Raw genomic sequence first — 12,349 nt, forward strand, 5'->3', positions numbered from 1 at the left:
AAGGTACAGTTTATGTGCACTGTATGCCATGTGAGCAGCTTTTTATTGTAGTTCCAAATCTAAAAGTTCCCAGTTGCACTCTTAAGTTTCCTCTCACCTTTATGTTAATAGCACTTATCACTGTCTGGACTTGGATTATTCACGCATCTGCTATTGAAGGGTACTTTTTGTATTTAAAAAATCCCAACACCACAAACACCACAAACCAATAGAATTCAGAATGGACCTATACCTAACTTACAGGAAACCTTTCTGATTTCAGTTACAAAATAAGTAACTTTGGGTGAGGCATACAATAACAAATATGCGATTTCCCTGATGGGGGAGGAAATAATGTAAATACTGCCAGAGTATTCCGCTTTTGCCACAGTCCTTGCAATGACAGACTAAATTTCTGTCCTGGATGGTTTACATTGTAACATACATCTCTTAAAAGAGGGATGGTGAGAGGACTCAGCAACTTTGGGTGGCAAGATCTCTCCAAGCCAGCTTGAGTGGAAGAGTAGAGGATGTTTTCTGTTTTATTTAGTTTTCTCTTCCTTTGTACCCAGGTCTCTTCTGTCAGAATACGTAAAAGGAGGTAACTATGCCCATTCCTACTACTTTATGGCCACGTGGCTAATAATTCTTTCACATCTTGAGGGACGCAGATTGGTGGCAGAAAGCAACAAGAATATGTTGAGGGATTTCTCTCTCTTCTGGGTGATAGATGCAGGAATATGCAGGAACACAGTCGATTGATTGATAGTGCACAACTCATCCATAATGATCTGTCTGATATAGCAGTAAATTATTCTTGAGATTGATGCAGGTCATTGAACAGCACATTGACAATCCTGTTGTCTGTCATCCTGTTCAAAGCAAGTCAGGAACAGTAGCTGTTGTGATACCCAAGTCTACCTTGGGTGCAAGCTGTGTACGGGTATTCCACAAATATTAGTTGTTGTCTTCTTGTTCCTTCATTTTTTTTCATTGGACATCTCCGCTTCATTGCGAGCTCGTTCCAAGTAACAGTAAAAATGAGATTAAGTATTTTTAGAAGAGCAGGCTGTAGTCTCTAGCACCGATGATTGCATAGTGACATAAAATTAATTTTTGAAAATGCTGAGTTTGGAACTTCAGCAACAAAACATCTCCATGGCAAAGTTGAAAAGTTAATAAATAATTAAGAAACATACCTGATTGTTGCATGGAAAATTGTAAAAAACCCCACCTTCAAACTTCAGGCAGAAAGGATAATAATTCTCAGAAATTTGAAACTTATGGTAGTCTTTAGGTTCCGTGAATTACCATGATATTCTTGCTGTGTTACTGTGGTTCTTGTCTTATTAATGGTGGCAAAGTTGTCCTCATTTGCCTCTTTTGGTTTCTCTTTTCAAGAGAAAAAGTTTGCATTTTCCAGTCTGCCAAGTTGCTCACACTTGAAGATGAGGAGGAAGGAGCCACGTATGCCAAACATGTGTTTTACTTTCCAGTTTGATTACGAGCGTTAGCGAGGGTGGAGCATAAAATAGCCATATCCTTCTTTAACACATGGGGTCAGCAGGGAGTATAAGGCAGTGGGTCACAGCGCTCTCAATATCGCAGACTGGGTGATTACGCATGACTTGTTAACCTTCTGAAATGTTATTGATTTTTTTTTTTTTTTTAACTTAAGAAAAATAACCATAACTGTTAGCTGGAAGTAATAAGACCTGCTTCATTTGGCTGCTAAATGAGTCAGCAGAAAACCCCAGCTTTCCTATGCAGGGTTCTAGGACTTGACGTCCTGTCACAGAGGGCATGAAGTTTTTCAGGTATTTGGATGTTTTCCACACTAGACTTCGCCCTGCCAGATATTTACTTGAACCTGACATCTTGTCACAAAGGGCATGAAGCCTTTCAGACTACTGGATATCTTCCACACCAGACTCTGCCCTGCCAGATACTTTCTTTTAAATTGAGTCCCTTGCGCGCAGTCATGCAAGAGAGTTATCAGCACCCCAGTCTGGACCCTTCAGAATCAGCAAACATCCACGAATGATGGACTTGAAGAAATTCCCAGGAATTTAGACTTTTGATGCATGGGAAAAAAAGATTACTTGTTCATAGAAAACCATTGCTTTCTGGGCAGTTCTGTGTTTTCCTCTATGCTCTTGTTCCTGAAGCTGACCTGCTGAATACAAGATCCTGACAGACAGATGAGATTTGGGTAGCAACGTTTTGTATAATTTTAGACCTTAAAAACTTAAAGGTTTTTTTTAAGTTTGTATAGACTGTTTATGTACTATTTGACTAAATGCTGATTTGAATATATGAAGTTCCACGTTTATGTGTACAAATCTAAAGTACGTGCAAAAATCTGTAATTACATATACAAATTTTATTGAACATTCAGAAATACATGTGGGTTGTGATATTCCTTGAGAAACTGCACTACTTCTTTCTCTTACTAATTGATACACCTGTTGGCGTGACTCCCTGTGAGCCACTTATTCAACTACAAACACTTAGGGTTTGCAGCATATTTCAAGACACAATAAAGAACAAGAGCACTTCATTCAGGTAATAAGAACCATTGAGTCCATGTTGTGATTTACTTGCCCGAATGTACTGTCCCCCTTCTTGGCATGATCCATGCAGCTTGCCTTGATTTTCTGGTTACAGGGATAGAAATTCAAGCACGGATCATGGAAAACAAAAACTGATGCAGACAGGATAATATATTATTTCCTCATATTCTGTGATGGTGTGTAGAAGTTTGAGATCCTTTTTTCTCATTATTCCTTGAAGCTGTCAGATCTCCCAGGTGATTTATCCAAAATGGTAAACCATTCTGTCCTTTCTGAGTGCCTGAAACCTATGATAAAACCAAGTAATAAATACTAAAAATTTAAAAATAATAGCATTCTATTCTGCTTTTTTTGGTTTTGTTTGTGGGTGGGTTTTTTTGCTTGTTTGTTTTAAAAAAGGCTTTCAAGGAGTTCTTAAAACATCCTGTGTACTTGGTGCCTGCACATGTCATGCAGTAGCTTCCCTGTGTTCTCAGAGTTAAATTCATGTGTAAAGACGTCTGGACAGTTTAAAGGAGATGTAAAGGATATTGAGAATATGAATAAAGGGTAGATATTCATTGTTATTCGCCTGGACTTTCCTGCCGTCATTGAAAGTTGTTGTCTGTAAGATAAATTCTCCTAGAGCAGTTGCAGAGAGCAATGTATTCACTGAGAAGTGATTTAAAATTGCTCTTCAACTGCTGGATACCTTGTTTGTAGAGTCCCACAAAAATAAATTCTTGTGCTGGTCCTCCTCAGCAGTTATGTGCAGTTACAAGATGACTGGTCTGTTGACATGGCTTCAAGAGACTTTCTGGTAGAGGTAAGATGTAGCTCCTTCCTTGGAACTAGGCCAAGGCTGAGCACTTGGTAAACACTCGGGAAAGAAGAGATTTCATGACTTTATGGTCCAGAATGCTTGTTTTGGTTTGTGTGCGTTTGGTTTTTTTAACTTGGCTTTTCACTAACACAGCGATGTACATATTAAAAAGAAAAAAGCTATTATAGATTCAAAACATAATAAAACCAGGAATCTTTTGCCCTCTCAAAACAAGATACTTCACAGAGCACAATTATCTCCCTGCAGAGAAAATGAGAGAACAGACAATACATGACAGATTGTTCATATTGCTTGGGTACTGCAATGATAAACATTGTACATGCTGAAGAACTTGTATTACACTAGAATCAAAAGTGGAAGTAAAGATTGTCCAATATGTTTCTTTATTCCCCGAATTAGAAGTCCCTTTGTTTCTTTTGTACATTTAAAATGTGCTTTTGTAACTCAAGACAAGGCTGTAGAGGCTCCTAAATCAGTTGCAGACATTCTCAGAGTGAGTCCAAGTACTGTCTGAAGACTGCCATGGAATACGAGTGGACACATTCCTACAAAGCCACAATTCTTTTGAAGTGAAAACAGAATATTCTGCAAACTTGTTTTGGGAAAGGTGCTTCTATATTTATGATTGAAAGTTATTTTTATTTATAGCTTATGTGCAAAAAATTGTCCATAGGGAGTGTGGATGCTATTCTCAAGCTCTGTGTCATTTTTTCAACTCGTCTTTAATTTATCCTGAAATTTGAACATAGTATAAGATGGGGAATGTTGCTAGTTTGGAGCCAGAGTAGTTGCAAATCACTAAAAAAGTTAAACCAACAGAGTGCCACTGCAAGCAAACAAAACCCTACCTACTCACATTTTTCCGCTGTAAGAGGAGCCTTCTAGGAGCAGTCTTCCTAAGGAATGGAGGGAACTCCCAGTGCCCATGACTTGGATGTTCAGACTAGACAGCTCTGCCTTACAAGCGCTGACCCTCAGGACAGCAGCTGGTCTGTGATTTCTTGTCTTCATGTGGGTTGGGGATGAGGATGTCCAGATCAGAGGTTGTAAAACTGGTTCCAGGCCTCTAGCCTGGCCTGGTTTGCATGTACTGGAAGCAGTAGAGTATGGCAATTACACGTTTTTCCTACTCCCTTTTGATGTGTTTCTGAAACCAGTTAATTTCTAGCATTTGAACATTTCTATTTCTGCTAGAATTAAAAAATGAGAAATTCGGCAAAGCCTGAATTGGTGCTTACTGCAACTGACAAAGATTCTTTTTGATTTGAAGATGTATTAGAGCAACGTATCTTGAAAGTGTTCACTACTTGAGTCCTTACTGGTGCCAGCCAGACTTCCCTTAAGATTCGTTTAAAAAGACCAAGGCTAAGTCATGTCTATCTATTCAGTTCTGGCAGTATCTTAGGAATAACTGGTTTACATCAGCAGAGATAAGTTGTTGGCATGGATAAAACCAATATATTTTGAGTACTAAAGCAGTAAATGCTTAGAAACCCGGGGTTAACAATGTACTGAAAACACTTTTTGTGTTTGTTTTGTAAAGCCAGCAAACACTACTACCACCTCTCTTAAAATCAGCTGCAGTATTTGGTAAACATACACAAATAGTTCCCACACCTGTCTTTTTTTTTTTTTTTTTTTTTTAGGTTGTCCTCAAACTCAGATCCAAACCAAGATGTTTAGACTTTGCCTGAATTCTGTGGAAAAAAAGTATTTTATTTCAATAAGGACTGTCTCTGTTGATAATATTTTTTTTTTTTTAATCTTATTCTCAATTTCTTCTGAAAATAGCAACTTTGCTTTTATTTTTAAGACCTGATTCTGTAAGGTGGGGAGCTGTTCCTGAACTATGCTGAGCACTCCAGGCTTGCACGGAGGCATTCTGCACTTGTCAAGTCTGAAGTCTTCAAGCCTTACATTAAAATCTTAAAATGTTAGTAGGTGCCGAGGCACTTACTGAGTCAGTCTTCATTTTATTTGTGCTGTGTAACAGCAGCAAAATGGTTACTCAGAACGTAGATACATCAGAGAGGAGGCAGCTAATGCGAGATTAATTGCTTCACGTTATGCAGAAGGCCTTTGTCTTTGATTTTGCAGAAAGGTATGTCTGTTTGTACCCCCTACAGTTGTGCGGTATAAAAATGTTCAGCTTTTGTTTGGAAGCTTCAAGTACACAGGCTCAGAAGAAAGAAAAAAAAAAAAAAAAAACAACCAAAAAAAAACCAACTTCCCTAGAAATACTGTGTAGCTGGTTGGGATCTTTATATTCCATGTAAATAGCAACTTTGATTGCACATTGCCCTTGCACAGTAATATCTTTGGTTTTATTTTTCTTTTAGAGAAGGGGGAGAATAGAGGTTTGTAATAGGAAATACAAGTATTACTAAATTAAAATCTGTTTGGTACCTTTCATGGCTGTGTGGAAATGGTTAGTATTTCTGCCGAAAAGCAAGGGCAGTACGTTTTGAATGCCTTGTGCTGTTATTAGAACACATTTTTTTATTTTGTTACAATTATTTTCCCTACGTACAGTCATTCTGATGACACTTGCATAGTAATGATGGTAACGGTGTGATAGATTATTCACAGTTGTAATGATTATGATGCCATACTTATAAACTGTGTAGGGAAAAGTATTTAAGATATCTTTTAATGCCTTTTTGTAAAAAATAAGGACATCGCTATCATTTAAATAAGACAGAGTTATGTTCTTACACCTTAAGGGATGCACAAGAGAGATTCTCTGTAATAATGTGAAAGTGCCCAAAGTAGATCAGACATGGAAAAGCTACATTAACATATTTGTAAAGGAAAAGTACTGTCTTTTAGCTTTTGTGGCTCTTATACCCTATACTGCTGGTGTTTTACAGTCCTTCCATTGTCCATTACTGCAAACACGTCCAGATGAATTCAGCGTTTAATGTTAAAAATCTTATAACATGCCAGTTTGATTTGTAGCCCTTCATATCATGGAATGCTAATTAAAATCATATTTTTGCATATGTCATGCCTTTCATGTACATATGCAAATAAAGTCTGTTGCCTTTCAGCTATTAGTAATTAACTTTATGAAGGACAGCTGTAATACATAATTAACAAAAATGTTTGCAAGCCCTTTTCACACTGGAAGTTGCAGCAGTAAAATTTTTGCTTATCGAGAGAACCATTTTAGTTTGAAGCTTCAGTCTGATATCTAAATTGTTTGAAGCAGTCACATGACATAATTATATTGATGTTGTGGTCTTATCAGCAGAAGAATGGTACTCGATAGGCTCCTATCTGTTTCATTATGTATGTCACCAAAATTAAAGTAAATTATCCGTGTGTTGTTTGGTAGAAACGTAATGCCAGGTAGTATATATCTTGTTGCTGCTGTTGATGCTTTGAACAATGTCTTGCCAGTTTGAACAATATTCCTGCTCAAAGTGTATTCAAGAACATGTGCTTCACCTTTTCCATCCTTTTTTTCACAAGGCTATAAAATAACTAAGGCTATTAATTTGTTTCCATGTATACCTCTTTAAATAATTAATACAATGAAGTTTGACCAGACATAATCAGTGATTAAAGCATCTGATCTTGCTGTATTTTTGTGTTACTCATTAAAAACTTGTACGAAGAAGGGTTGCAGGATAGGCCCATTAGACTTAAATAAATTCAAAGGCACAACTAAAACTATATTAGTTTATAATGTGAGAAAATGTTATTTAGGTAAAATAGACTATCGGTATATTGTATAAGATGTTCTAATTTACAGAGGGAAGCAGAAACAGGTTTTCCATTCTTTGACCAGCGATGTATGGTTGTGATTGCTTATTCCTAAGAAAAATAGCCAAGTGACTGCAATCTGAAGAAAACCTGTCATTACAGAATAGACTCCCAGATTTAAATTGTAGTCTAGCAGGGGTTTTTAAAAGTCCACCTTTAATAAAATATGCTCAGGTGCATGCTAAAAACAGAAAAATGCTGCATTTTTTTAAAAAAAAAAAAAGTATTAATAAAAAAATAATCTTCCTGGGTTTTCTGTTTGTATGGTAGGGTGGCGTTTGTGATGAAGAAACATTTGAATACTCATTTACTGGGCAAGCATGGAGTTGGCACACCCAAAGAAAGGTAAACTACTTTAAAATTCTTTTTTATTTTACCTTGTACAATATGTGGAGACCTTATCTGGAATATTTATCTTACCTAAAATGAAGTCACCTGGACTTTTAGCTCAACTCCAACTACAGAGGGAGCTAACATGCTTAAGTGCTCTGCCAGTTTCGTGCTTACAACTTGTCTGTGGGTGTCAATAGAAAAATTGCTGTAGGAAGCAATTCTATGTAAAAGGTGTAGGATTTGCACCTTTTTGGGCGTTTTTTGGACAGGTAATGATATTTTCTCAAAATTTCCATAGTTGTAACTGTCCCTCCAAGTACAAAATCAAATTTTATTCCATTTTTTTTTCCTTGCTGGCCTAGATGCTCATAGGTTTATAAAATGACTTTGAGGTTTATGTTGATCACTGAGGTCAAAGCCATAGAGGAACCAAAAAGAAAGTTTCCTCAGTGTTCTTGGGCAGGAACAGAGATCTGGTGTTTTGACTATTTTTAAAATGAATTAATTTTTTTTTAATTTGTGTACAGTTACTTATTTTCAAACTTTTTTTGTGAGCAGGTTATTTTTCTTGTGGTTTAAAATGTAACTGTGTTTTACAAACAAATGGCACTGTTTGCAGATAAACAGATCTTGCCTCAGATTTATTAGGCACATTGTGGCATAGCTATTGCTATTTCATTGAATTTTTGGGGCAACTATAGAAACTTGATGGTTTTTGGATAGCCAATAGATGTCATATTCTCCTTCAGTCTGGGTAGATGGAGGTATCGTACCTGCTGGGTTCATTGATGGATACTTGGTACTGTTTCAAGTATTGCTGCCTTGTCACTCCTCCTTCTGGTGTAGGCGTTCATAAGTAAAGAGTATTTTCTAGTTTTTATATGAAAGAAGGGGAAAATAAATGATAGCCAGGATTTGTAGGAGAACACTGCAAAACTCTTTCTGGGTCGTGTTCGTGTCTTGTTAAAGACACTGGAAATGGTAGTCAGTTAGACCCTTTCCTCACAAGTTTGTCACACTTAAATCACTGAGTGACCTAAGAGTAGAGTTTTAAATTAACACACCATATACACCTTATGTTTGACTAAGCACTTAAATATTTAAGTGGTGCTTATATTTTTAATGAGATTTCCTTGACAAAGCGCTTAACCAGAATTTCCCTAACACATGGTTATTTAAAGAGTTTTGAGATACTCCAGTTAATGTAAAATATAGAATGATGCATTGAAACAACAACTACAGTTTCATCAAAGCAGATATCATATTAAAGTTTATGCTGGTTATCTTTTGTCATAGTGCAACAATTACAAAAAATGTTTTGCTCTGGTGGCTTATTTTATAACTGGAAGCATTCAATACCAATATGTTCTTTTACAAGGGGGTACTTACTGTATAATCATCATAAATACGACATAGAGATAACTTGCGTTACCCTAGTGAATATGTGCGCAATAAAGGATACATACAATAGATTTCCAAATATAGTATCTTAGCCCGAGAGGCATATTTTTAGCGATCATCATCTTGAAATGAGTTCCTAAACAAGCAGGATGCTATAATCTAAATCGGTTGGTGCTGGCTTTTGTTTGCGTGTTTCTTCTGAAAGCCTTCTGGCTGTTTCAGTTTTCCTCATTTCTTCCCATATTCCTCAAAGGCTTTCTGGCTGGCCCTCCAGCATGGCGCAAAGAGGAGGAGGAGGAGGGGGGGGGGGGGTGTCCCTCCCCTGCTGCCCCTCTGCAAGGTGGCAGGTTCAGAGCCCTTGCAGCCCCGGCTGCCCGAGGAGCAACGAACCCAGCTCAGGCCTGCAACCTCCCTGCCCCATCTGCTAGCACAGATCTGTTGCAGCTTTACCCCCAGGCCAGCATAAAGAAGTGATATTTGAGTGACTTCATACTGTCTTCTTTTGAAATTTCTTCCATCTTTTGAACATTTCTTACGTACAATACCTTTTTAGCTGGCACTTCAGCTTAATGTAGAGCAGCATCAAATAGTAGTGGCAGAGCTACAACAGCAATATAGTTTTCTAGTAGCAGTCCCTCACTGCTAATGGTGGATGTTTAAGCCACGTGATCTAGTGCAGTAAATACCAAACCACCGTTGCATTCCCTTCCATCTTTCCCTTCCTATTATGAGAGAGTTTGATGCCTTTTAATGGCTTTAGGAACCAAAGAAATCCTCCTTCAGCATGTTAAACCATCACTTTGGGTATAAACGTATTATAAATTAAGTTACATAGTTTTCTTACCTATTTAAAACATTAATGCCTTGATTATAATTTTGCAAGCTTGCTGTTTTTTAATTTCTCTAGGACAATATAATCAGTTTATTCTTTATGTTTTGAATTTGATTCTGCCCTCTGATACATTGCATATTATAGCAAATACTAATAGAAGCTAGCTAAATAGGCTGTGACAATTAAATTAATAATGCATTTTATTTGCAAGTGTTTAGTCTTCATGGTTTGACTGATATATGCAAAGATGGTAATTTATTAAAAGTAAATTCATGTAATTGTACTACAGAATTTGATGGACCAAAAAAAGTTGTCAGCATGACTATCATCAAAAACACAAAATTGAAGTAAGTTCAAAAGGGTGCTTGAAAAAAAAAAAATAGTCATAACCCATACACCCTGAGAAATTGGTACCCTTTTGATAAACTTCTTGGAAAGGAATTTCTGGTGACAAACATTGAGATAGTTCTGAGAGGGAGAGAAAAAAATACATTTGCAATTTGGTAAGCAGTACTGAACTAGTGTGCCTTGCTTTCTCTATCTTTCCATAACCCATAACTATTGCTTTTTTGTATGCACAACAGGGAGGTGTTATGGGGGCTGTGGAAGTGTTTGCATGTGTGGATACAGAAAACAAGTGTAATTCATAATAAGATTGCTACTAAAACATCTTTTGTTTGAGTTTTTCTTTTTTTTTTTTTTTAAGACAAAATTGATTTAAGGGGAAAATACTGTGCAGGTAAACATCACAGAAGTTTAAAAAAAATAGCCTCATAGTCAAATGGCTGCACATTTCAGTCACAAAAAACCCTACTGCCTAGTCCATTATGATCATTACCATTTAATAGCTACTCAAAAGTGGAATGTTTTAACACAAAAATTCCTCTAAGGTATTTTTTGCTGTTATTGGAACTGTGATACTGATTTATTGTCAACTTGAATGTGTCTCAAAACTGGCATGTTATCTGCTAAGTCCAAGGCCAGTACATATTTGGTACTTCAGCGTCAGTAATCTTCATGGGACCTATAACTATATCTTATTGGCAGGATAAATCTTTGGCTACACCTTTATTGTGTCTAGGAGACAATGTGGTTGAGGGCAAGGTGAATGCATCAGTAGTGTTAATGGTGCCAAGTTCTAATTTCTGTTACATCGTTATGTTACTTAGGTGTAAATTGTGGCAAAACACAGAACAAATAGATGTTTCACTATTGCATGTAAGATACATACATACGCACGCATGAAAGTATGAGCAAGAAAATAAAAATAAAATCACAAAGTCATTCATCAGTGAGACTGAATTTTGCCACTATTAAGCACAACATATGAAAAATACATTTAACTATTCTTTAGAGATTTTATTTTCAGGACTTTATTAGTACTGTACAATATGCATTTTATAGTATATAAGACTTTGTTAACTAGAATTCTATCTGATACATATGTTTAAACTATTTTTTTATGTAAGTTTACCACAGAAAGGCCTTTACTGACATTTGTTTAATTACCTCAACTTCCTTATGAATTTTATATTATGAGTTGCCTCTGAAATAACTTTTCACGTATGAGTAATCCCATTGAGTCAAATAGGATCATTCATATATATATAAGTTACTTGGAGCACAACCCTGTGCTGAACTGGAATCTGTGTTACAAAACGTTTTCTGTAAAGGTCATTAATAATATGCTTGGTTTTTGTAAGATTGTTGTGGCATTTTTTTTTTTCTGCGCTTGAAAAATGGGATCAATGTTACAGTACTAGTAACATCATATGAAGATCATATGATTTTCAAATGATCTTAATTGGTTGGAAAAGCTGTGTAATGATTTCAACTTGAGAGGAACAGCTATAAGTAAATACCTATTACTGTGTAATCACAGCCCAAATATATTTCAGATGCTTTTTCAAATGATGTTGGAAGATAGTGTACTTCTAAAGTTTGTGTATATTTTTACACAACTGCTTTGAAGTAAAAAAGAGGAATTTCCTAGGCGTCTGTTGTTCAATGTGCTTGCATAAGCCCATGTGAATTTTGGAATATCAAATGCTACTAATGTGTGTGGTATAAATATCGTAAAATATACAAGACCGCATGGTATGTCATTGGAAGGCATTGTTGAGGTCTGAAAGAAAAATGAATGGTGTTTGATGTTCTGTATACTCTTCAGAAAATGGTTTTGTAATAAATTGCGTTGTCCTGGTATTTCCATTTTGAATGTACAAAGAGAAGGGAATGAAGTCCTTCAGTACAACCAACCTTGTTCTATTTAATTGAACTGCTAACCCTTCTTTTGAAACATTTTTCTTTGAGTAGAGAAATTTCTGATAGTAATTATTTGATATGCCTGTTTTGTATAATATTACCCTGTACCTGCAAAGTGAAAATATCCAGTTGATGTTACAGCAGAATTTGGGAAAACAAGTTGCAAAAGTCAGAGTGTGATGTGTCAGACATATATGTATGTATGCGATCATCTTGTAATAGGTGTAACACGAGGTGTTGGTAGTACGTACCGATACACAGAGGTGAGGCTACCTGTAACCACTGGAGGGTAATGTGCTGGGTCTGGCCATCAGGCCTTGTCATCACCTTTTACTGCTTCTTGCAAATAACTTTGAGCTTTTCAACTGAAACCTA

At 36.4% G+C, this 12,349-nt stretch overlaps 1 protein-coding gene across 4 annotated transcripts in view; it reads left to right on the top strand.

Annotated features, from left to right (window-relative positions):
• ZNF407 (zinc finger protein 407) overlaps positions 1–12,349 on the top strand; it is a 352,038-nt gene that overhangs the window by 128,921 nt on the left and 210,768 nt on the right. For 3 of the 4 annotated variants that reach the window (XM_087757699.1, XM_087757724.1, XM_087757716.1), the window contains exon 4: positions 7,414–7,488. The exons of the other annotated variant lie outside the window; for it this stretch is intronic. In XM_087757699.1, coding sequence (XP_087613825.1) covers positions 7,414–7,488 — 75 coding nt within the window. The remainder of the gene's footprint in view (positions 1–7,413; positions 7,489–12,349) is intronic. 4 annotated transcript variants of the gene reach the window in all.

Source organism: Nipponia nippon, unplaced genomic scaffold (assembly GCF_047370975.1).
Source record: "Nipponia nippon isolate SJK-2023a ecotype South Korea unplaced genomic scaffold, ASM4737097v1 scaffold_1, whole genome shotgun sequence".
Lineage (NCBI taxonomy): Eukaryota > Metazoa > Chordata > Aves > Pelecaniformes > Threskiornithidae > Nipponia > Nipponia nippon.